Source organism: Myodes glareolus, chromosome 21, assembly GCF_982192425.1.
Source record: "Myodes glareolus chromosome 21, mMyoGla1.1, whole genome shotgun sequence".
Lineage (NCBI taxonomy): Eukaryota > Metazoa > Chordata > Mammalia > Rodentia > Cricetidae > Myodes > Myodes glareolus.
Genome location: NC_142046.1, coordinates 50662881 through 50688951, shown reverse-complemented (window position 1 = coordinate 50688951; position 26071 = coordinate 50662881). Strand labels below are relative to the sequence as shown.

General features: G+C 42.5%; 1 protein-coding gene across 1 annotated transcript; it reads right to left on the bottom strand.

The window, feature by feature from the left end:
* Positions 1-1235: 1235 nt before the first annotated feature.
* On the bottom strand, positions 1236-24710 carry Bbs5 (Bardet-Biedl syndrome 5). The gene is made up of 12 exons (XM_048426081.3): positions 24276-24710; positions 21879-21961; positions 17960-18025; positions 17570-17619; positions 17310-17437; positions 15431-15566; positions 13060-13155; positions 9571-9633; positions 7632-7766; positions 4276-4359; positions 1805-1828; positions 1236-1644 (listed from the first exon to the last, which is right to left on the bottom strand). Exons 1-12 carry the CDS (start codon positions 24575-24577, stop codon positions 1543-1545), a joined length of 1269 nt encoding a protein of 422 aa, XP_048282038.2. The 5' UTR covers positions 24578-24710; the 3' UTR covers positions 1236-1542.
* Between the last annotated feature and the right edge of the window lie 1361 nt (positions 24711-26071).

Genomic DNA, 26071 nt, shown 5'->3' with positions numbered 1-26071 from the left:
GGCCTCACGGATGGCCCTCGAGTATCCGCTAAAGGGGCAAACACTCCAACATCAGGGAATTACGTAGTTTCAAGCTTAAGTTGTCTCTCCATAAAGAGCATTTTATTTTATTTTCTATCACAGTGAGTTGGCGGTCCTGCCAGCTGCTAGGATGACAGCTGCAGGGAGAGCTCAATGGCTCGCTTTCCATTTATAGATGTCATTAAAGGTTTTACCGCGCTGGACAAAGTTGACAGCTGCTCCTCGTCTTTAAACAAGAAATGATTCATTTCTCTCCACACGTAACACCTAACATTTGAAAAGATTAGTGAGTCAGGTGTAAGCACCAGGGTATGACGTTTGAGGTGATTGATTCCTTGCTTGTGAACCATTTTGAGTCCCGTTTGCATGAACAGTAGTGAATGATGTTTATGGAAGCTTTTTATATGTGATCTCTAAATACTGGATATTATGACTCTGTTTGGTCCTTTAAGTATGTAGAAATCATTTTCCATTTCGAAGGAACAAACACATATGTAGCATTTTCACCAATTTTTAATGAATCGGGGAAGCACTAGGCTGTAATGTATGTTTGTCTATGATTATATATTATTGCATCTTATCTTAAATCTATTTATGTGCTCATTTCTTTCTCACTAGTGAGAAAGGCTGCTATTGGCTAAGTACAATTATTTGTTGAAAGATTCCATAAATTTTCTTTAGACTGCCACTGTATCCAAAACAACTGAATGATGTCAGTGAGGTCCCAAAAATGTTATCTGAGAAACGTTCAAAGGTGGGGCTGGAGAGGTAGCTCAGCAGTTAAGAGAAATGTTCAAAGGTGTCTCATTGAATACAAACAAGGAGATGGCCAATGAATGAACAAAACAATTTATGAATGAACAATTTCCTTATAAAGCAAGTAACTTCTTGTTGAAACCATCATACCATTATTTACAAATTAGCATTCTTTAGTAATATACACAATAGTTAAAATTATTAGTTTTTACAAAAATGAGCCCCTAAAAATGATGTGTTTAAGAACTGTAATTTAGGAGGCTTCAGGCAGATCTTTGTGAGTTCTGGAACAGCCAGAGCTGTATAGTAAGGCCCTGTCTCAAAAACAAACAAACAACAGAATTGTATTTGTATAAGAGCCCTGTGATAATATATTTAAACATGATTTGTAGTCAAGAAGTATTTGCTTATTACTTAAGAATGATCTTTTTTTTAAATAATACTTTCAAAACATTAAGTGGTGCTAAATAAAAAACTTTATTAAATCCAACATGATATAGTCACTTAATATCTGTAAATTGCTATTTTACAAGCATTAGGTACAATAAAAACATTTACAAACCAGGTACACTTCAATTACAATCTTGAATATAATTTTTAGAAAACTGGCAGTTTTCTAAAATCCAGGAATTTTTCCTTAATTATTAAAAACTTTTCATAAAATATAAAAGCTATAAATATAGAAACTATTCCATGCCTAGAGCAGGCGAGTGGTATCTTTTAATCTTGAGACATATTTAAATAGAAATCCAGTTCAACTCAAGCTCAACTCATTACTTCCCAAAGTCCCTGCAGTGTGAATCCATCCTTCAGTTTCTCTATTGCAAGCCCCAGTTCTTCTGAAAATACAGGTTCACGGTCTTGTTGCTTTGGGGGAAGGTAAGAAGATGAGGTGGGAATGGAAGGCGGGCAAGGAAGAGGAAAAACAAAAAGTGTTTCACTAAGTTAGTGAATGCTAAATGCTGTAATATTGAGACTCAAAAAAATAAAATAAAACAACAGAAAACTAAAGGTAAAATGTCCTTACCTTATTTCCATCAGCAAAATAAGCCTATAAGAGAAAAAAAATGATATTTTACATGCTTCATACAAAATAAATCAGGGGTCTAAAGAGCAGGCAGTTAATTTTCAGAAAGAGTTAATAACTAAGTATATTTCACATTTGGTTACTGTGCAGTTGATAGCTTCTTCACCTATAATGTTGCCACTCATTTCTCGTGGTGGTACAGGCCCTTAATCCCAGCACCGGAAGAGGCAGAGGCCAGTTAGAACTTCCCAAGTGTGAAGGCAGATTTGTCTACACAGCGAGTTCCCCCGCAAGGGCTACACTGTGAGACCTCATCTTAAAAACAAAGTAACAAACATTTTAAAATTTCCTATGCCAGTATTAATGTCTGTACAAGTTGCACTCTATGCTCTAAGCAAACAGGTTTTCTAATTGATTTACAGCACTGTTAGCCAGAAGGGAAACGTTTTTGGAGCTTGACTTCTCTACTTCTGCTTCAGAAGATGATGGCAGAGAGACTACAGAGATGGCTCAGTGGTTAAGAGCACTGGTTGCTCTTCCAGAGGACCTGGGTTCAATTCCCAGAACCCACATGGCAGCTCACAACTATCTGTAACTACTGTTCCAGGGGACCCAAAATCCATGGCAAAACAGCAATGCACATAAAAACAAACAAACAAACAAACAAACGTAACCCAAAAGCAATTCCCAGCACCCACATAGCAGTTGTAATCCATCCCCAAGAGATCTGACACCTTCATACAGACAAACGTGCAGACAGAATACCAATAAATACATCATTAAGAAAGGTAGTCACTCAGAGCTGGGCATGGTGGTGTATGCCTTTAATCCTTTAATCACTCTGGAAGCAGAGGTGAGGCAGCCGGATCTGAGTTCAAGGTCAGCCGGGACTACAAAGTCAGTTCCAGGACAGCCAGGGCTACACAGAGAAACCCTGTCTCATAAACTAAAAAACACACAAAAATAGCAACAAAATTAACCAACCAACCAAAAAAGTATGGTGGCTGCAATACCAGCACATGGATTTGGAGGCAGGGTCAAGAGGTCTTCTAGGCTAGTGCTGGGAAAATGGCTCAGAGCATCTACTTTAATTCCCAAACCATACCAGCCAGCTCACAATCTCTAACCCCAGCTCCAGTAGATCTGTGGCCTCTGCCTCCAAGAGCCCCTGCACTTATGTGCACACACTCATACACAGACATAATTAAATGTAAAACAAACCACCATAACAAAACAAAAAGATTCAACGAACAAATAAACCCAGAAGCAAATCAAAATAGCACTTCAATTGTATGTGTCAGTATACAGTTTGAGGGTGGTTTGTGCCAATTTCACATCTTTATTTGAAGCTCTGTTGCTGGAGGGAAGGTATGTGCTATGGTCAGATTCATAAGCCTGTAGGTATGGAAACACTAGAAAGCATCACTTTATTTTCTGAGACAGAGTCTCTCACTAAGTGGCCTTGAGCTCACAGAGATCCACCTGCCTCCACCTCCTGAGTTCTGGGATTGAAGGCTTGTATTAACACACCTGGTGTAGGAGGTTCTTCTATCTATGTGTTGCTTTCATTGGTTAATTAATTAAGAAAACTGCTTGGCCTGATAGGTCAGAACATAGGTAGGCAGGGTAGACAGAACTAAATTCTGGGAGGAAGAAAGCAGGGTCAGAGAGCCACCATGGAGCCAGCCACCAGATAAGACATGCTGAATCTTTCCTGGTAAGCCACAACCTCGTGGTGAACACAGATTATTAGAAATGGTGTTAAATTTAAATCAAGATGTGAGAGTTAACCAATAAGAGGCTAGAAATAATGGGCCAGGCAGTAATTTAATTAATACAGTTTCTGTGTAATTATTTCGAGTGTAAGCTAGCTGGGCAGCTGGGACAAAAAGCAGGCCCTCTCGCACAACATATACCCAGTTCAACATTAGTATGTTGGCTAATTAAATAATACATATTTGGAAACAGGAAAGTATATTTTTCAAATACATATCCTTCCAAAATAATGTAAATTAAAAGTCATTTTATAAAGATGAATTCTGTAAAGACTTTAAATTAATTATCATAAATCAAATCCACTAACTGTTCACAAACTATTTCCTAGGTTGCTTGGGAATTTTTTTTGCTTTTAGTTTGGGTTTTTTTTTTTTTTTTTTTTTGCTTGTTTGTTTGTTTGGTTTTTCAAGACAGGGTTTCTCTGTGTAGTCTTGGCTGTCCTGAAACTCACTCTGTAGACCAGGCAGGCCTTGAACTTACAGATCTGCCTGCCTCTGCCTCCTCCCTAAGTTGGGAATTTAAAAGTCTTCTCACAAAAGAAATTCTCTTACTTAAAAAATTCCCTCAAACTCATGTCAAAAGTCTCACGTTTTACAACACTGTACACAGTTACACCATTATTCATTAGACATTATTCATTAGACATGACTCAGGTAAACATCACAAGAAATCTACTAATTCTTTCTGGTGCTCACCACAAAAGCATCCGTGTGATCATCAGAGTCTATTTCCACATCATCTGGAATCTGTTCAACTGTCAGAGCTTCAAGTGGCTGTGGCTAAAAATTAAGATGTCGGAGTCAGTATGAAACAAGTTCTTTTAGAAAAACGCACTGTGAGAGCTGCAGATATTTGTAAAGGTGACCGTGAAGACCGCTCAGGTCAGTCCATAGTTCATATTCTTATAGGAAAACTAATGTGAGTTGTAAAAGTGAAGCAAAAAGTTTTAAACCTGAATTCAACATCATCAAAACAATTAAAACTGGAAATGTGTACATATATAGTGTATTTAGAGATTTTTTTTTCTCTTTGAGACAGGGTTTCCTCAGTGTAACAGCCCTGGTTGTCCTAGAACCCACTTTGTAGACCAAGTTGGCCTCAAACTCACAGAGATCCTCTTGTCTCAGCCTCCCAAGTGCTGGGATTAAAGGTTGTGCCACCACTGCCTGGCTGAGAAATTCTTTAAAAAACTCTTAATTACTTTTCTTTCAGACATAAAAGGCCTAGTCAGAGGAGGCCACCGTGAAGGTTAGAAGGTTCTGAGAAGTCAGAGAGTGGGTGACCATGGTTAGTTATGGGAGAGAGTTGGGGTCAAAGGAGGGAGGAAAGAAGAAATGAAAGCCATAGAAGAGAAGACGTGGAATCCCAAGAGACATTTCCTGTGCACCCTGCAGTATGGACATGTAACTGTGAGAAGGTTCTGTTTATGTAGCCGTGAGAAGGATCTGTCCATGTAGCCATGAGAAAATTCTGTCCATGTAGCCGTGAGAGGATCTGTACATGTAACTGTGAGAGGATTTGTACATGTAACCGTGAAAAGGTTCTGTCCATGGAACCAGATAAAAGTGAAGCCAGGTGCCTAGGATCCAGTGAATTTAGGACTACAGTCAGGTTCTAGACTCTGACTTTCCATCATTCCTCACACAGAAGCAGCAATCACAGTCTTAAAGGAAAAGGAGGGACAGACACAGAGAAAACTGGTAGGATTAAATTAATATGCAAGATAAGATAATGGAGAAAATGAAGGAAATCCCCAAGATTTCAAGCACTCTTACCTTTAGCAACAGAAAGTAACAATCCTAAGTCAGTAGAACACTACATCTGAGAAGGAATGCCATGGCTACTCTTATTTAGCAATGTCATGTTTGAGGTCTAATATATCTTACTGACTTGGATAATGCAATTATGAAGATAAATTATGAAATAAAGAACTTAGCTCTAGCCGGACGGTGGTGGCGCATGCCTTTAATCCCAACACTGGGAGGCAGAGGCAGGTGGATCTTTGTGAGTTTGAGGCCAGCCTCATCTAGAGAGAGAGTGCCAAGAAAGGCTCCAAAGCAACACAGAGAAACCCTGTCTTGAAACCCCTCCCCACCAGAAAAAAAAAAAAAGAATTCTGTTCTAGGGCTGGAGAGATGGCTTAGTGGTTAAGAACAATTGCTGCTCTTATAGAAGCCTGGGTTCCGTGCTCACTTCAGTTGCGCACAACTACCTATAACTCCAGCTCCAGGGGACCCAACTACCTATAACTCCAGCTCCAGGGATCCACACTCTCTTTTGGGCTCTGAGGCCACCTGCCTACACAAGCACATACTCACACATAAACCATAATTTATTTGGAGTCATGGTTGCCCTACGTAGATCAGACTGCCCTGAAAGTTGCTATGTAAGCCAGGCTGGCCTCTGATACACAGAGACCCACCTGTCTCAGCCTCCTGAGTGCTGGGGTTAAAGGTATACTCCCTGCATATAATAAAATAATTTTTAAAAATGAAAAGAAATTCAATATCAGGCTCGCAATCTCTCTATGGCTTGTTGCCAGGCTGCTGATTGGAGTTTGATCCCAGATCCCCAGAGCATCTGTAGGAAAACCAGCGCCCAAAAGTCATCCTCTGACTTCCACACACATATACCTACATGCGCTCACACAAATAATGCAAAAATTTTCTAATAAAAATTGATATTTCTATTATTTGGGATGCTTATCTATGAGACAATATTCAAGAGTATTTAGACATAAGGTAAAATGACAGTGTCAGGACCAGAGAGATGTACAAGGCTTCCAGAAACATCTAAGCTAAAGAAAATGGAGGAGCTGGAGCCATGGTTGCTCAGCGGGGAAAGGCATGATGAACTCTCCCTGCACCCTCAGGATAGGAGAAGACGGACCCCTGAGAGCTGTCCTCTGACCTCCACACACGTGCCACTGCACACATTCACAAAACAAATAAGAACAAAAGATGATGTTGGAAGAATATGCAGAGAAGGGAGAGTCGAAGGCAGATGCCTCAGAGAAGTCAGAGAGCCCAGCCTGCTTCCTGGTTCTCTCTGGCTACACACTGCAGTCTGAGAGAGGAGAGGGAAGAGGCCGTGGTTGTGGTATGGTCCAGCAGCCGGAATACCAGCAAGGGTCCTGATGAAAGTAGATGACTAGGACTCTACATTAGAGTATACACTGGGGCCCCAGAAAGGAGCAGAAAGCAAGGGAACCTGTGATGGAGTGGTCAGTGATGGGGCTAAAATTGGGAGAGCACCAGAGGTAGAGCCTGGGGCAAGGGTACCCGTGTAGACAGTGCAGATGCTAGTGACAGATCAGATGATGAGGGCTGCAGCTGGACAGAGGATCAGACCAGGAGAAAGCTGATGCACCTGGAGAATAGGAATTGGTACTGCAACCAGAACAGCTGAGGAAGGCATGACACTCAAAACATCTCAAAACTAGCTGGGCACAGTTGTATGCGTCTGAGGTACCAGGAGTATAGATGCTGAGTCTACAGCAGGTAGATGGAGGACCAGTCTGGCTAAAAAACTATGGCTCAAAACCAAGTAAATGGCCAGAGAGCAAACAAACAGAAACCCATAACATATCTCCAAACTAGCATGCCAGAAGCACTGGGCAACAGGACTGGAGATGGGTCACATTGATGGAGCCAATGCTGGATTTGCTACATTGTGGGACCATCGGGAACAGGATGGTGTCTATGAGGCCTTTAAGGTTTGTTCAAGCTATTGCAGCTGTGGGAGGCTAAAACTAAAGCTGATATGGTGAGGAACTCAAACTCTGACAAACTCTGTGTATATTAGAGGAGCCACGAACACAGACATTGTCCTGAACAGGCTGCTTACCTAGGCTGGGCAAGAGGAATGAATGATGGCAATCAACCAGAAGACAATACATCACCAGTTAGAGATGGCCAGTCTGAGGCCATGCTCACTTGACCATGGTCTACATAGATGGTTAAGTTGGTACACAGTGAGTTTATTTTTGAATTTCATAGGTAGTATGAAATCAGATCAGCAAACTCTATATCCACAATATTGAACACATTACCTTTTCTTCCATTTCATAATTCACTCCAAATATCGGGCTGGCAGAATAGACTTTGTGAAGTGAGTTGATCTCCTTAACTGATTCATGTAGTTTTTCCAGAGGGTCTATTTTAAAGCCAAGAACATATCCTCCACTCTATGAGAAAAAAACAACGAAAAAACAAAAACCAAGTCTGAGGAGCAATAGCTACAGAATGCAATGAGAGAAGGCTATCTGTCTTTGTTCTGGAGCATCACAGCTAAGCGGCTCCAAAGAAATTGAACTCTGTGCTCTGAAAAAGGCAAACACAAGAGCACAGCAAGTCTCCAGGGCATCGTGGAAGGGCTGCCAATGGCAGCAACACAGGAGCAGCTCATCTTCCGACTTCTCTTCCTAAACGCCTGCCTCCCTCATATTCTGTAGTATGTCCAGATCATCTTTAAACACAAGCCCATCTTCCCAGGTGAAAAATATGCACAGTGGAATATGATGGCCAAAAGGAACTAAGTTTTGCTAGGTCTTGAGAAGGAACAGACTATCCATTAAAGAAGGCTCCATTTGGGCTGGAGAAATGGCTCAGCGGTTAAGAGCACTGACTACTCTTCCAGAGGACCCAGGTTCAATTCCCAGTACCCACATGGCAGCTCACAACCGTCTGAAAATCCAGTTCCAGGGGACCTGACACCTTCACACCAATGCACATAAAATAAAAGATAAATAAATCATAAAAATTAAAAAAAACAATGCTTCATTTGAAGTTATTTCCTTGAAGGGTTTGCAAACCACCTTGACTATGATTGACCACAGGTTGGTAGAAAGAGTATTTTGTTTGTTTTAAAGTATCATACTATAAGAGATAAGAGCATATTTTGTGCTAAAAGCACACACTTTTGGGTTCAATTCTGGTTCAACAACTAATATTAGACAATATTCTTTTCTTCTTTCTAAGCCTGATTTAAAAGAAAAAAACATGGAATGGTTATCAAATGGTTGTATTAAACAGAGTAAGTATATCCTGTTGGTACACTTCTTGGGATATAGTACTTAGTAAATGACAGTAATAGGCCACGGGAAAAAAAGAATAGACATTCACTTTTAAATTTAGAATTGATTTTATAACTTTGCCCCTTGTGCTGAAAAGGAAGAACAGTTGTTGAGGACACTGTGAAGGAGCAGAGGGCTGGGCAGTAGCTAGAACAGCCCTCTAAGAGCTCACTTAAACAATGTATTTGGGGGCATGGTTCAACACGCCCTGTTATCTCAGACTCAGGAGGCAGAGGCAGGAGAATCACAAGCTCAAGATCAGCCTAGTCTACACAGAATTCAAGGCCATAAGTAAAGTATTTTAAAAGTTTCAAATGTGCTTTTGCAAAAACATCACATAAGGGGTAGACAGCAGTTCATAGTCAGATACTGTTCAGTCTGTGAGAATATAAAATCTCGGCGTATATATGCTTCTCTGCACGTCCCTGTTTCTCAAAGCAAGTGTGGATCAAACAAACCCAGGATGAAAATAAAGCTCCATCCCTACCAGCTTGACTGCGGACCTCTGGATCCTGGATGGTAAGAAGGGAAAATAGCCATTTCATGGAGTTATTAGATTGAGAGAATGTATGAAATATGTTGACCTAGCACAGTGATTTCCCTCATAATTTCATTAATATAATGATGATAATGATTATATCCATCTAAAGAGCAAACTGGCAGAGAGTAAAACGGTGCCCACACCTACAATCCTAGCCCTTAGGAGGCTGAGGCTGAGGTTCCTGAGGTTGTGGTCGCAAACACACAGGAAGAATTTTTTCGTTGGAGACAATTACTATAAGATTTCAAACACTTTATAGATCTCCATGTTATAGCTGATCTTCTTGCAAGTAAACTGGTTACGATAGAATAACAACTAAAACCCTAGCCACACAGTTAAAATGTATCAGTTTAATAAAAATGTAAAATATCTTACCTGTTGAGAGCTTTCTATGACAAGAGCTAAGCCAAATTTTGAATCTCTAATCTTTATTGAACGCTATATGAAATGAAAAAGAAAAAAACACACATTTTTATTATCTAATAGCAGTGACTCTTTAATACACATCTATTTTAGTTATGTATTGCGCTGTAGCCCTGGCTTCTGAAAAAGGGTCTTATACCTCAGGTTGGCCTGGAACTCTGGGAAATCCTCCTACCTTAACTTACCTTAGTGTGAGCTAGCACATCTACTTTTGCCAAAGAATTACTCTTTATCGTCTAAAAGACAGAAGCCCCTCTACCCTCTTACCACAGGGGTCAGAAAACAATGAGACTCCTACTGAAGACAGATGGCCAGTAGACAAAACCATGTACAGAAGACAACCATGTAGAGCCACCCGATTCCGATATTCCTGACAGCTATAGTCAATAGGTTGTCTGAATATTTTACACAAAAGGCCAGTGATTTTTAGTTATTAGGAGTCAGTGACTTTCTTGGCTCCTAAAACTAGATTAAAGTTATATGTACCATTCTATTTCTTACACCTTGCTCTTTTTTTTTTTTTCCCCAAGACAGGGTTTTTCTGTAGCAATGGGGCCTGTCCTGGAACTAATTTTGTAGACCAGGCTGGCCTCAAACTCACAGAGATCCACCTGTCTCTGCCTGCCTCCCAAGTGCTGGGATTAAAGGTGTGCGCCACCACCACCTGGCTCTGGTTAGTTTTTTGCCAAACCGACAAAAGTTTGGGTCACCTGGGAAGAGAGCACCTGAACTGAGAGGTCAGACTGACCTGTATGGCGTTCCCATAATTCATGATTGGTATGAGAGGGCCCTGCTCATTGTGGATGGTGCTACGAGGGCAGGCTGTCCTGGATTCTACAAGAAACCAGGCTGAGCAAGCTATGAGGGTTCTAGCCCGTAAGCCACATTCCCCCATGGCCTTCGTATCAGTTTCGGCCTCCAGGTCCGTCTTGTTTGAGTTCCTGCCCTCACTTCCCTCAGGGATGGACTGTGCTGTAGAACCATAAGCTAAAACAAACCTCTTCCTCCCGAAGTTGATTTAACAGCAACAGAATCCCTAAGTCGGAATCTGTGCCAGCTCACGGGGCGCTGCTGTGATATATCTGACCAGGTGTCTTTGGGAGGACTGTGGCGGCATTTGAACTTTGGGCTAGAAAAGCCACTAAGTGCTCAAAGTGTAACGGACTGTTTTCTCTGGGAGTAAGTGAAGTGATGTGGACACAAACCCTTTGCTCCCCAAGTTGCTTTTGGTCATGGTGTTTCATCACAGCGACAGAAAACTAAGACAAACGTTAATCTAGACCTGTCTATCTAAACAGGTGACACAGGCTGGTCAGACAGGGTGCACGCGCGCGCGCACACAAACACACACACACACACACAGCGCTGGGGCTGTGGAGCCGTGGCTGAGGCTGGAGCTGAAGCTGGGGTATGACTCCTAAGTGACAAGCTGTGATGTATCGTATTGCAAGCTGTTTGGGTCAGGCTGAATTCATTCCAGAAGTCGCATTTGGCAACTCTATTCTTAAACAACAACAGAATTCCATCTGAAGACCAGAAAGCACAAGGCTGTTTACTACTCAGGACATACTCAGCACAGCAGGGGTGAGGCTAGGTAAGCTGCAGCCACATAAAGGAGCACAGAGCAGCGGCAAACAATGCATGGGTGTGGGCCCCTGGGTGGGGGTGGGCCCTTGGGTGGGGGTGGGCCCCTGGGTAGGGGTGGCACAAGGAGTGCTGTGAATCTGAGGCCCTTCCTGGATGGCACGGTGAGTTCCATCAGTCAGGACTATAGAATCTCTGCCTCAAAAAACATCTCAAACTAAACAAAACCAAGCAATAAACAATATAGATATCAACTTATCAAGCACCCGCGTGCTGACACCCAGCCTTGACACCTGACTATTTCTGTCTGGAGACACAGCTCAGTGGTGGAGTACTTGTCTATTTTGTACAAGGCCCTGGGTTTGATCTCCAGTACCACAAACAAAACAGATGGTCATATTTCTTTAGATTTCCTTCCTATCAAACTCTATGACTATCCATTTAATGTGCTGCTTCCTCTGCCAGAATGATGCTCCTCAACAGCAGGGCTGTGCGCTGGCTCACGGTCTTGACTGTTGATCATGGAGCACAAAGTGACACTGTTTTAGTGAGGGCTTCTGCTGTGATAAACACCAGACCAAAAGCAACCTCGGGAGGAAAGGGGTTATTTCAGTTCCTGTGTCCTAATCGTAGTCCATCACGAAGGGAAGTCAGGGCAGGAGCTGGAGACAGGACTGAAGCACAGGCCAAGGAGGACTGTTGCTTTGTGGCTAACTCCTTTTTTCCTAATCTTTACTTATGCGTATGATCATCTATCTGTGTGTATGCCATGTATGTGCCTTTGGAGGGCGTTGGACCCCCTGGAAATGGAGTAACAGGCAATTGTGAGCTAACTGCTATCAGGACTAGGAACTGAACTGGGGTCCTCAGAAAGAGCAGCAGGCACTCTTAACACTGAGCTGTCGCTCCTGTCTCTTGGGAAGCCATTTGCAGTGGAACAATCCCTCTGTACACTGGGAAAATGTGTTGCTCTCATTGTTAATTAAAAAGCTGACTGCCTGATAGCAAGGCAGGATTTGGGGCGCAAAGAGAATGCTGGGAAGAAGAAGGGCAGAGTCTGAGGAGTTTTGAGCTAGACGCAGAGGGAACGAGATGTGTAGAAAACGAGATAATGGGCTCCTTTAAGTTGTAAGACTGGCTGGAGACAAGCCTAAGCCATCAGCTGAGCGTTTATAATTAATTAGTCTCTGAGTGCTCATTTGGAACTGCTGGGACAGAGAAGTCTGCCTACAGTTGTTTTCTTTCTTTCAGTGCTGGGGACTGAACCCAGTGTTTTGAACATACTAGCCAGGCACTAGCAGTGAGTTACACCCCCAGTCCTTCAGTCCTTTTCCCTTCCTTTTCTGTTTTTGAAACATGGTCTCACTACGTCACCTTGGTTGGTCTGGAACTTGCTATGTGTACTGAGCCTGAACTTGGGGAAATCCTTCTACCTTTGTTGCTCCAGTGTTGGAACTAAAAGGATCTGCTCTGCCTGATTTATAAATACCTTAAGCCTTTTCTCTGTTAAAATAACAAAATCAACATTTTGAAAACTTGCTTTTATTTACTTATTTTTAACTATACTTTAAAATTATATTTATTTACTTTTTATTTATCTGGGGAGGGACACGTGTATGAGCACAGAGGTCAGAGTAGAGGTGGCTGTCCTTCCACCGTGTGGGTCATCGGGACTGAACTCGGGTGTGGTGGCAAGCACCTTAACCTGTGCCATCTTAGTGGCCCCAAAAGCATGCTTTTATAATTAATAGCATATCAAAAGGAAAAAACCCAGAACTCATATAACCCCAAACATCCAGTTATTAACTATACTAATACACTAAATTGAAAGGCTGTAACCAAAATGCATGAACTTACAATTTGCAGATATGGTATGCTGACATTAAAACTGTCGTTCATGTTTGCATGCCACACAATCCTCACATTGGTAATAAAAAAAGTTCCTAAATTTCCCTGCAGAAGAGAGAGAGAGGTACATCAGTGATTGATTGTTTGTATTCCCAGTCTGTTTTCTAAGACCCAGAATAATTCTGATTATCCCAGCAGTAGATTAATAAAGAAGTTAGTATTATGGACTATATATTATACACTATATACTATACAGTGACTCTACTATTTGCAGGCTGGCCCAATAGGATGACTGAATGCCCGGACCCTGGTATCATTAAGCAATAGGACACCAATATTAAAACATCAAAGTTAGTATATCTGTCTGAGAACAAAGTTCTTTTTAAATTTTTAAAAATTTATTGTGTGTGTGCATATGTGTGGAGTTCACAGGACAACTCTCTAGAGTGAGGTTTTTCTGGTCACCTTATGGGATCCGGGAATCAAACTCAGGCTGTCAAGGCTGTACGCAAGCATCTCTATCCACTGAGTCATTTCAATGACCAAAAAAATTCCATGTGGTATATTTCGTCAAATGTAGGTTGGAAATTTGAATAAATAACCCATATTTTTGCTGTTTTTTTTTTTTTAACGCACCTTAGTCAGGTGGTGGTGGCCCATGCCTTTAATCTCAGCACTCAGGAGGCAGTGGTAGGCATCTACCTTTGGGAGTCTGAGAATAGCCTAGTCTACAGAGTAAATTCCAGGACAGCCAGGGCTACATAGAGAAACTCTGCCTTGAAAAATATCAATTAAACAAGTAAACAAAAAAGCAACCCCCCCACAAAAAGGCCTTCAATATAGTACCTGACACACAGCATTTTTTAAAAATTACATCTTTCTATACTTACTCAAACTTGAGCTATGTCTGAGCAAAGGAGTTATGTCAACTGAGAATAAAACTACGGTATAACCCCCATCGACCTATCAGGATATATGATGACTCTTTAATACTGACTACATCAAAACTACAGCCAGATGTGGTAATTCACCCCATAGTCTCAGGACTCGGGAGGCTAAGGCAGGAAGACCATGAGTCCAGGGCCAACGTGGGCTACACAGTGAGACTTTGTCTCCAAAAACAAATCTTGGGGCTAGAGAGATGGCTTAGTAGCTAAGAGCACTAGTTGCTCTTTCAGTGGAGCCAGGTTCAATCCCCAGTATCCACAAGGCAGGTCAAACCATCTGTAATACAGTTCCAAGGCAGCCAATGACCTCTATCTTCCAGCCTCTATAGGCACAAGGCACACATATGGTCCACAGGTGTACACACAGGTGAGATATCTATACACATAAAATAAAACAAAACGCCACCACCAACAGGAACAATGAAATATATTTTAAATTATATTTGTTTATATTGAGGCAGAGTCTCACTTTGTAGTTCTGGCTGGTCTGGAATTCACTATGTAGACAAGGTTGGCTTTAAACCGATGGAGAACTAACTGCCTGCCTCTGCCTCTTGAGTGTTGGAGGTAAGCTGTGGCACCAACCTATATACCTGTGTGTGTGTCTGTGTGTGTGTGTGCATGTGCGCGCGTGTGTGGATATGCACATGTGAGCGTTAGTGTCCATGGGGGCCAGAGGCACTGACCTCCCAGGAGCTAGTGGCTGTGAGGTAGTGGGTCTGAAGCCCAGTACTCAGCTGAAGAAGCCGGGTTCTAGAGCAGATTGGATTATATAATAAGACCCTGTCTCAAAGCTAAGCACACACACAGGATAAAAGGTCTCTGTGGAGCCAGACGGTGATGTGGCTCACACCTTTATTCTCAGCACTCAGGAGGCAGAGACAGGTGGATCTCTGTGAGTTCAAAGCCAGCCTGGTCTACAGAGCTAGTTCCAGGACAGACTACAAAGCTACACAGAGAAACCCTGTCTTGAAAAAAACAAAAAAAATAAATAAATAAAAATAAAGAAGGTCTCAGTGGAACTGGGTGCATGCTAATAAGCCCTGAGACTCAGAGAACAGAACTAGGCAGGTTCTCCACAAATTCCTGGCCAGTCTGCTTTACATGGTGAGTGCCAGGGGTACTTCTGTCTGTCCACACCAGGGCTCGCTTCTGCCAGTGTGTCATAGTGATGAATTGGTGCATGGGCACGTGTGACTCCGTGTTTCCCACCCAAGGAGGGAGCAGCCTGAACAAGATCATGTCTGAGGCCCATTGCCCTTTTTGGTTCTCTACAGAAGTCATGTAAAGGGCATAAGAGCACAGAAGTCAGGATATAACGTAAAGCTGTAATTTATCCACACCTCGAATGCTACCTTAACAATGACACCCACCCAACGATGAGTGGGAATGGCTGCTGAGACAGTCTCAGAAGTCACCCCTTTATGCGGTACCTGGTCGCTGGATAAATTCCAAACGCCGTTGATCTTATCGTACACGTGCTCTTGCGGTAACAACCTCAGCTGCTTGTTCTGAATGACTGCGCTTCTCAGCTTAAAGTCACGGTACATTTTAGATGTCTCATATGCTCTACAGAAAAGGCGAGAACAAAGACCCGTGACTCCAAACAAAGTGCGGTGCTGTGAGGATACTCGTCGTTATGCGGAATTCAAACAGCCTCCAGTTGGCTGTTGTAGCACAGGCCTGTCAGCTCGTCACCTGGGAGGCTGAGGCAGGAGAACTGCTTGTTGACAGTTTGAGGCCATCCTGCACAACCTACTGAGTTCTAGTCCAGCCTGGGCTATAGAGACCATTTCAAAAAAAAAAAAAAAAAAAACCCAAAGGAAAAAAAATCGTTTCCCTTTCAGTGAGGATGAGTAGCTCTAGCTTCCCATCCGGGGGCAGGACACCGGCACAGTTACTGCAGTGCCCACCCCTTCATTTCCCAGTGTTACTCAAAGTTATCAGTACTCTCTGGACACAGGCAAAAGTCCAGTTAGTTTTTTCACTATGACTTGAAAATATTATGTTTGTATCTATCCATGCAGAGAAAACTCTATGTCAATGCTAAAGAGTATCTAGGGCGGAGAGGTAGAGGGAGAAAAAAAAAGCCAAACAAAATCTGATTTTCCTTTAGTTAGGATTCTGTTCCGTTGTTAAGCAGTAGAGTTTGAGCATCCTGTCTATAAATCTTAATTTCATTTAGTTCATTATCATCAAGAAATAACCAGTTGGAGAACGGAACTGCTTACACTATTCATTTAGGAAGCAACAAAGTGTTTTTGTTTTATTTTTCACACTTGTGTGTGTGTATGTGTGCGCGTGTGTGCATACCACAGTACATGTGTAGAGACCAGAAACAACTGTGACAGTAGGTTTTCTCTTGCCATGCCGGTTCTGGAGACAGAACTTGGTCATCAGGCTTGGCAGGAGGCACGTTTACCTGCTGAGCCACCTTGCAGGCTCAGAACACAATATTTTTATATTATTAATAGAAAGCAGCTCCTATGCTCCCTTAATAAACCACTTCAAGCTTTTCATTTTGTCGTATTCTTAAAAATTAGATGTTGGCTTTGAACTTACTATGTATTCTAGTCTTGATCACAGTACTTATTAAGACAAACAAAGAGCTATGATTTAAGTGTTTGACTATAAAAATTGAAAACTATACGTTGTTGGCTATAGTGCTGGGGATGGCACCCAAGACCTTGATTATGCTAGGCAGGTGCTCAGCCATCAGGCTGTACCTCACATATCCTGAGATAAACCTTGTACATAGACGGTCAGAGAAGCATGACTAATAATCTGAGTAAGTATAAAGAAAAATTACTTAGGGAAAACACCTGAATGTCTATTTGTATTTCTGAAAACCTTTTAAACTCATTACATGAAATTTTTTTCCTTCGTAAATAATTTAGTAAAATCTTTCCAATAGTCTTCCATTTTACAAAGAGTAGCAATACATAGTCCAGGATGACCCAGACCCCAACCCTCCTGCTTTACCCTCTAGAGCGCTGGGAGTACAAGTGTGCACCACCACGCCTGGGACCTTACACAATATTCTTTTAAGGTGCTCGACAAGTGATATTGAAGTGTATTATCCTAATTACCTGGGATATATGATAACGAGGTGTATTATTCTAAATATCTGAGATATAAGATAATAAAGTGTATTATTCTAAATACCTGGGATATAAGATAATAAAGCATATTATTCTAAATACCTGAGATATTTGCAACTAGAAGATATTGTTGTACATCTAAATTTCATCCTTTATACCATTACATCAAAATAATTTGACATATTCAAAAATCTGTGAAGGGCTTCTGTACCTGTGCACAGCGATCACAGAGGTAAAAAGTCTAGGGCTTCCAGGAACCAGATTTGTGAAAATAAACTCAAATCGGGTGGCGTTACATTTTGTCAGCATATAAAGAGCTTCAGTTTGGCCTCGTAGTTTCTGTAAGGACAAATTTATTATAAAGTTCAGAGTTAAAGCGCAAGTTTCCATTTAAGGTGGAAGCAAGCCTTAACTTTAAATATCTAATGTTTTCCACCATACATCTACTTCACTAGGACTTTTCAGACTTACGGAGTTAGTAGTTCTTGTTGTAATATTCAATATGCAGTTGTAACCAATAGCTAAAATTGAAAAAAAGACAAAGAATATAAAGAGTATGATATAGTAAATGGAAAAACATAATACAGTAAAAAAAATAAACCTAAAACTTAAAAGCTTTGAAAATTAAACATGAGCAAAAGTACAACTTTTAAAGTTTTTATGAGAGAGGTTCAAACTGAGGTTAGGGATGTAGCTCAGTGGACAGAGAGCTCTCAGCAGAAATGAAGCTTACCACTGAGCTTTGTCCTCAGCACTTCAGATTTTTGTGTTTTGTCTGTTTTAAATACAAAATCCACCATTCAACACTCCTGAAAAAGTAATTTTTTTTCCTTTAGCATCTTATTTAAGAAGAATACTTACAAAGATTGACTCTGGGTAATGCCAAGGAATGCCAGATGATTCTTAAGTTTGTTACTAAGAGTCTACCTAAAGGCAAAGCAAGGAAGAAGAGATTAGCTGAAGGCCCTTTTCAAAGTGCAGAGTGAGGGGAAATGGGAGCTGAGGCTCAACAGCCTGATGGGTCGATGCCCAACACTTGTTTTAGCTGCATCCTGTGATCCAGATGCTCAGGGACTGAAGTTCAAGGCCAATACTAGCTGCATACCAAGTCTGAGGTCAGTCTGGTTTAGATGACTTAAAAAAAAAAAATGAGTATAGGTTGGGCAAGGTAGCACCTGTTGCCATGACTTGCCTGTTAGGATGAACTCTACTCTGGAACTGAGAGACAGAATAAACCCTTCCTTCCCTAAGTTTCTTTTGTCCCGTGCATTGCCACAGAAACGAGAAATGCGATACACAAGTGCCACACGAGCGTCTCTTAGCGTCTCATTCTGTGTGCCTGGCTTAATATTTTAATGCTTCACAAACAAGTTTTTATGACTTAAAAATCATAGGGACACGGATTTCCTCCAATCATTCCACCTATTGTGTCTTTTATACTTTTCTATTAGCATATCCAGAAGAAAGTTACGGAGTGATAAGAGTTTGCCTTATAGAACTTTCAGCCGAATCTCTTCACCATTTTCTGTTCTTTGTTCATCTCCTACAAGGTACAGGAGTCTGGTGCTGCCTCTTTTCTCCTGAAGGACCGCTCCCTGCAGCTCCATGCTCATTGTTCCAGGCCTGGACTTTTTTCTTTGTCTTTGTTTCTTCTAATTCCTCAAATATAAAATCTCCTGGCCCCATCTCACACTCCACGGCTTCAGGGCCCAACACTAATCTGACAATTTCATGGCAGAGTACTTAGAAGTAGATTAAATGTGCTAATCTTCTGGAGGTACTCACAGCTTTAAAACAGGGGCTCCTGAATAGGGCATAGCCTTAAGTTGGTCACTTGGAAACTACTTGAAAGGAACAAAAGATCCTTCTCCCATCTCCACCTCCATACAAAACACACACTCTGCACATTCCTTCACTGAAACAAAGCTTCTTGAGTTCTAATAAAACTCAGGTACTGTAAAGGGATTTTGTTTGTAGTCAGGCTTCCCCCAGCCTGACGTGGGGTTCCCCTCTGTATGCTGCGAATACTATTGGTTAATAAAGGACTGTCCTGTCTTGGGCCTGCGCATGGCAGAATAGATGTAGGTGGGGAAAACTTAACTGAATGTTGGGAGAAAGAAGGCAGAGTCAAAAAGACACCATGTAGCCCCGCCAGAGACAGATGCTGGACGGAACCTTGCCAGTAAGCAACAGTCACATGGTGATACACAGATTAATAGAAATGGGTTAAATTAATATGTAAGAGCTAACCAATAGGAAGCTAGAGTTAATAGGCCAAGCAGTGATTTAATTAATATAGTTTCTGTGTGATTATTTCAGGAGTCTGGGCAGCCGGGAAATTAACAAGCAGCTTCCTACTATACCCAGTGCCTTGTTTTGAGCAAAAGAAAAACGCTGGACGACTTTAAACTTCTGATCTTCCTATATCTACTTCCTGAGGCATGTGCTGAGGATTGAACCCAGGGCTTTGAGCACACTAGGAAAGCATTCCGCCAATGAACTGTGCTCCCCAACCCCAGAGCCTCTGCTCTCTGCTGCAGTTTGGCTCCTCTTGCTTTAACCAAAAGCGATCTGAAAGGGAAGGGATTATTTGGCTTATACTTCCAGGTCACAAGCCATCATTGAGGGAAATCAGGGAAGAATCCTAAAGCAGAAACCATGGACCAACACTGTTTACTGGTTTCCTAATTCACAGGCTCACAGTTAGCTTAGCTTTCCCATATAGCCCAGGACCACTTGCCTAGGGATGGTGGGGCCCAAAGTGGTCCGGGCCCTCCTATATCAACTAATAGACAAACCCTCACAGACATGCCCACTGGCTAATCTAGGCAATTCCTCAATTGAGGTTTCTCCTTTTAGACCACTCTGGGCTGTGCCAAGCTGACAATAAAAGCTGACTAGGATACTCTCTATACACAGGGGAACTGACACTGATTCTGCACTCAATGAATACCTCATGAATCAAAAAAGAAGTTTTATTATCTATGTTCTCTATTTGTTACAGAGGATGGACCGACAGAAAAACCCTCTTATCAACTGGTATATGAACAACTAAAGTTTCTCTTGACTTCCTCAAGGTGACTCATTTTTCACTAAGATTTAGCCACAGCCAGGTGTTGGTGGTGCACATCTTTAATCCCAGCACTTGGGAGGCAGAGGTGAGTGGACCTCTGTGAGTTTGAGGCCAGCCTGGTCTACAGAGCGAGTGCCAGGACAGGCTCCAAAGCTACAGAGGAACCCTGTCTTGAAAAACAAAACAAAACAAAAAAAAAAACAACAAAAAAGATTTAGCCATTTGATGTGGGAAGTCCTTCTGTATGTATGTATGTATACATACATACAAACATATATATATATATATATATATATATATATATATATATTGCTTTTATTGGTTAATGAATAAAGAAGCTGCTTGAGCCTATGGCAGGGCACAATAGAGGTAGGCAGGAAAACTAAACAGAATGCTGGGAGAAAGTAGGCGGAGTCAGAGAGATGCCATGTAGCTGTGGAAGGAGAAAGACATGAGCTGCCAGCTAGAACCTTATTTGTAGGCCACGAGCCTCATGGTAAAATACAAAATAATAGAAATGGGTTAATTTAAGATGTAAGGATTAGTTAACAAGAAATCTGAGCTAACAGGCCAAGCAGTGTTGTAATTAATATAGTTTCTGTGTGATTATATTGGGTCTGGGAGGTTGGGAAACAAACGAGCAGCCTCTGCCTACAGCCATTATGATAGCAAAATTATTACTCTGTTCTACACAGCACAAATCAAGACATTTTTTTGCTGTTAGGTGTTCAGGCTTTACCCTCCCCATGGCCCAAATGACACCAGGATCATTGAAAAATGTCAGCATGCCTTTAAGGATAGGCCCTAGACACTGACAGGATCTGCTTGTGGCTAGTGGTAACGACAGCTTCCTCACAAAAAATAGGGGCTTAGTAGGGCAGTTCAGAAGAAAGTCCTGAAGAGCATGCAATCACCCAAAAGCCACAATAAGCCTGTTCTGCCGAAAGTTTGCTAGCCCTTCCCTAGGTCACTGATCCCTTTATCTGAATGATGGGTTCTGCATCTCTGATTCCTCCTGAAACTCTCCTCCAGAGAACCTTTTAGGTTATGCCAAGCTCCCCTCTGCACTCTGCCCTCTGAGGAACAGTAATGAGCTTTTATGTCCAGTTGGTTGCACACTGACCACTGGTTGTTTTGTTCTTAGCTTCAGGCAATTTGATTTGGGAAGGATGCTATAGTCCAGCCACAGCTGTTTCTCAGTGGTCCTAAGTGGGGGGAATTCCCACAGGACTTTCTGCTACTTGACTGACAGACAGACTTCTCAGTGTAGCACTAATGTTCTCCTTACACGTTGGCTCTGTCTTCAATCTGAGGGGGCTGTGCAGGATTAAGGTGAAGTGAGGCTACAGATACTACAGCCGAGGATATTTAATGGTCATCACTCTGCATTCTGTTTGCGGAAGGTAGATCCAAGGGCAGGAACTAGTCTGTGATGCTTACAAACAAGGTTCCTGGAGCTTTAACCATTATCCTAAAAAATCTCATGTCATGAGAATCCAGACTCATTAAGGATGGGCTAACACTGAGGGAGAATCGGTGTTTTCTATCTGTAGGATTAATACCTACCTTTTCCTCTGTTGGAGAAAATCTGTGGACCTCACTGTTTTCTTCTCACAATTACATTTACATATGATGCTTTTTCTCCAGCTAACGTGAATCAACACACATAAATTAAACTACAAATAAATAAAACTCAAATCTACTCACCTCTATCCCCATTATTTCCTTTTGTGTCTTCAATCGAATCTAAACAGTCAATCAGGACTTCTCCGGGTCTTGTTTTCATCTGTCTAAAATAAACATAAAACGGTACCGGTTATAACTTCACCTCTATCTGTTACTACTCTACTCAGGGAAGAGAGGCGTAGGACAGACAATAGTATAATAAATGCAACACTGAGTGCTCATGCAGTTGAAAATAACTTCCAGACCCTGAGGTATCGAGGGCCTTTGGGGTCCAGCCCCAGGGTCCTCTTCTGGGTCCAGATGAGATGCTACAGGAAATGAAAGAAACTTTCTGTATCTGAGGGCGAATGAATTCTCTCACACTGTGTTGTTCCAAACAAGTCTCTTTATTCTTCTGCTTCTATTCTAATTCTCATGTCCTAATTCTAATGCTAGCTTCTTCTCTATCCTAGGAACTCTCTCTCTCTCTCTCTCTCACTTGGGCCTTGAAGCAATGAGAAAAATCACAAGAGTTACCTCTCATTAGTCAAAAGCACATTCGTAGGGTAAACGATAAGGAGCCAAGCCATGTACCGTGACAACACAAGGCTCCAAGGTTTCAGGAGTAAGACTGTGACCAGACCAGGGGTGGGACACAATGCCCAGTGACAAACTTTGAGACAGGTCTATTGGCGGCAGTCTTGGAAAGTGAAGAATTGGCATGCTTTCCTTAGGGTGCTTTGTGTAGCAACCTTGGTTAGACATCTGTGACTCTGACCTTGTGCAGAGTTGTAAAGTTTTAAATGGATGGTCTGTTTACAAAGAGCCTTTAGTCTAGTTTGAACTTGTGCTGAGGTAAAAATGTGCTAATTGTGTGCAGTTAGTCTGAGTCAAAGGAACAATCAGGCTCTTAAGTGTCTACAGCCCTCCTGGGACAATGGATCTAGTTATAAAGCATGTCCTAGTATATTTCCTATATATCAAAATTATACAGATAAATGAAAAGTCATCTTCCTGACCACTCACAGATATATGTGTGCCCAGTCGATGTAATGTCTTCACAAGATAAACACACAAGCAGTGGGAAAACACCCAAAGCTGTTCTTAGGGAAGAAACGAAGTGGCACATGAGAGGAATTACAGATACAGGCAACGCAACAGGTTCCAGAGTCAGTGGTTCTGTAAGCCTTGCTAGACAGGATTATCTCCATCAGAGTTGGGTGACTGAGGAGACAAGCTATCGAAGAATCGGGGACTCCACGACGATAGGATGATATGATAGGATGTTGTCTGTGGACAACAGACAACTCCCAAGAGGTTTCTAGGTAGAGGAAGGACACCAGGCAGTTATGGAAGGAACGATTTTAAAAGGAGTTGTAGGAGAAGCACCCTCAGGGGCAAGCGATGTGGCTCAGCAAGTAAAGGTGGCTGCCACCAAGACCAGTGACCTGAGTTTGCTCCCTGGGACCCTAACAAAGGAGAGAACTGACTTCTGCAGGTTAACTTCTGACCAACATGCCTGCATGGAGCACACAGAAAGGACTCCTACTGAGCTGTCTCCACCGGCCCTTTCGCTCATTTGTCTTTATACTGCAGCCCATCTTCTGCATCCAGAATGAGAAAGGGTGTGTGGTTAGTACTCTCTCAAATATATATATTTGTCTCTATCAGCAAAGTACCCAGCATGTGATGACTGTCTGCTAAACTGGAAGTGTTTATGAAAACTGGAGATTTGTTTGGATTAAGAGACACACCCCCACCCACCCCCGGAACTATAGAAAAGCCGTAAAGACTCTCTAACGAGTTACTGTGGGTTGTAATTTTACAAATATCCCTTCCCTTGACTTCATAAAGGAACTAATACCATGTTAGGCATCCATTGACACAAAAAACTGAGAAATGTACCAATATTTCATTTTTCCATTCAAGGAGGTACTGTTCACGATAAAGCACCATTAGGAAGTTGCTGAGGCGCCACGTATCTATTGATCCGAGAACGTCAGCTTTCATGTTTTCCAACATTTATTATCTCAACGCCCCCCACCCCCCGACATCTGAGCAGGAAGGTTTTTAACCATCTTCTCTTTAAAGCATACTCCCCACGAACAGGGCTTCTGTTTAACAGGAACGAAAAGATTTAGATGAAAGCTCAGCCCGGACACAAGGTTTGTGTGGTCGGAAGTTTTGGAGACTTCTCACTCCCACCGCCCTCATTTTCACTGTCACACTAGGCGTTCAGAGGCAAAGTTATTCCAGATTTTGTCCTAGAACCCCGCTTTCGGAAATCCCTGTCCAAGTCTCCTCCACCGCCGGACGCGGAGGGTCGCAGCCTTGATGGCTCCCACTCGGGATGGGCAGCGGGCCAAGGCAAGGCCGAGGGCCGCGGGGGACCGCAAAGGCGGGGTCCCAGCGGAGTCCCAGCGCGTCGCGGAGACTCACTGCGAGGACACGTCGAAGCGCACGTCGCGGTCCTCCCACAACACGTCCAGCACAGACATGGCGACCGAGGTTCCCCGCCGACGCTGTCCACTGCGGAGGTTCTGCGGCGTCTTGCGGGTTCCAGGGCAACGCGCGGACCTCATCAACGCCTCTACGGCGGGCGCCGAGGCCCAAGCTTCCACCAGGTAGTGCACGCTTTTCCCCCTTCTGTTTTGCGTCACTGGATCGGTTTGAGGCGGGAGTCTGAGAGGGTACTTGACTTCTGAACCACCTCTCTGGTCTCCTTGCATATTTTTAGCCATTTCAACCTTCCCGCTATTTTTCTACACCATCCAGAAATCTTAACTTCTTCAAATTACGTTCCTGATGTGGTGGGGCTCTGACCCTGCCCACCTCGAAGACCCTGGAGGTCCTGACTCTTGGCTACCTATTCCAGCCCAAGGCTCAGAACCTGCTGAGGTCCTACTCTGGTCTTCTCCAGATGTGTGCACCACCAGCCCTTAAGTCTTATTTTACAAGTCAACTCTGGGGTCCCTCTATTGTGAGCAAACAAAAGATCGAGCGCTTTAAACAACTCGCTGTACAGAGCGAGCATGGGATAAACACTTCTGCTTGCCTTTTCTCTTCTTTCTCTTTCTCTTTTTTTCTTTCTCTTTCTCTTTCTTTCTCTTTCCCTTTTTCTCTTTCTTTCTCTTTTTCTTCTCTTTCTCTTTCTCTCTCTTTCTTTTTCTCTTTCTCTCTCTTTTTTTCTTTCTTTCTCTCTCTCTTTCTCTTTCTTTTTTCTTTCCCTCCTTCCCTCCCTCCCTCCCTTCCTTCTTTTCTTCCTTTTTTATGAGACAAAGTTTCCCTTTGTGGCCCATGCGGGCCTGGAAATAGAACAACTAGCTTCTCTAGTTGGGAATTACAAACATGCATCTTGCCCAGTTTAGAAATACTTTTTAAAAAATGAATCAAAGTGCTTTCTTTCAGCACGTGAAAATTCTTAGTAAACAAATAAAATATTAAATAAATTACATACTCACAGAGAGTGGTCTAGGGTTTCCTGCTATACTCAAGATTTTTCATGGTCACATACATATAATAATGTGAAAACATTTGCCTTTTAAATTCTGGTGGGGTCATGGATGCACATGTGTGTAATTGCGGATGGACACAGGTAGAAGACTCCAGTTGCTGTTTGTTTTCTTCCAGACAGCGTTTCACGGTGTATGCCACATTGATTGTCCTGGAACTTACTATGGCGACCAGAGTGGCTGTGAAGTCACATCAACCCTCCCACTTTAACTTCAGAATGCTGTTATAAGACATGGGAGCCATTCTACCTGTTTGTTTAATGGGCTAGGGCATTTTGGCTTTCGGATCTATTATCATTCAAATCCTATTCACATTGTTCATGTCTCTGCCTCAGCCTCCTGAATACTTGGATTATGGTGTGAACCACCTTGCTCACCTTTTCAAAGTTAAAAGAGAGAGAGAGGGTGGGAGGATCTATAGCTTTACAGTCCACGCAGTCTTTGTGGTCCTCATGGTTCTGACTTCAGCGTCCTGGAGTTACAGCCTTGTGCTATCACGCTGGCTGCAGCAGCCTGTTACTAAGCGAGACTTGAAACAGTTTTGTAAGAGGGGCTGGTTACATGGCTCAGGGTTAAGAGAGAGCATCAGCAGCTCTTCCAGAGACACAGGGTTTGGTTCCCAGCACCCATGTGGTGGCTCACAACTGCCTGTAGCCCCAGTTCCAAGGGATCTGATGTCCTCTTATGAACACTACAGGCACCAGGCACACCCATGGTACACAG

What these genes read in the sequence shown, in the direction of transcription:
- Bbs5 (XM_048426081.3), bottom strand. Translation starts at nt 24,577, where the DNA reads ATGGCTAAAAATATGCAAGGAGACCAGAGAGGTGGTTCAGAAGTCAAG. An exon ending in CGCTTCGACGTGTCCTCGCA is followed by an intron (nt 21,962 to 24,275) that starts GTGAGTCTCCGC and finishes TGTTTATTTTAG; the next exon opens with ACAGATGAAAACAAGACCCG. An exon ending in ATCACACGGATGCTTTTGTG is followed by an intron (nt 1,829 to 4,275) that starts GTGAGCACCAGA and finishes TTTCTCTTATAG; the next exon opens with GCTTATTTTGCTGATGGAAA.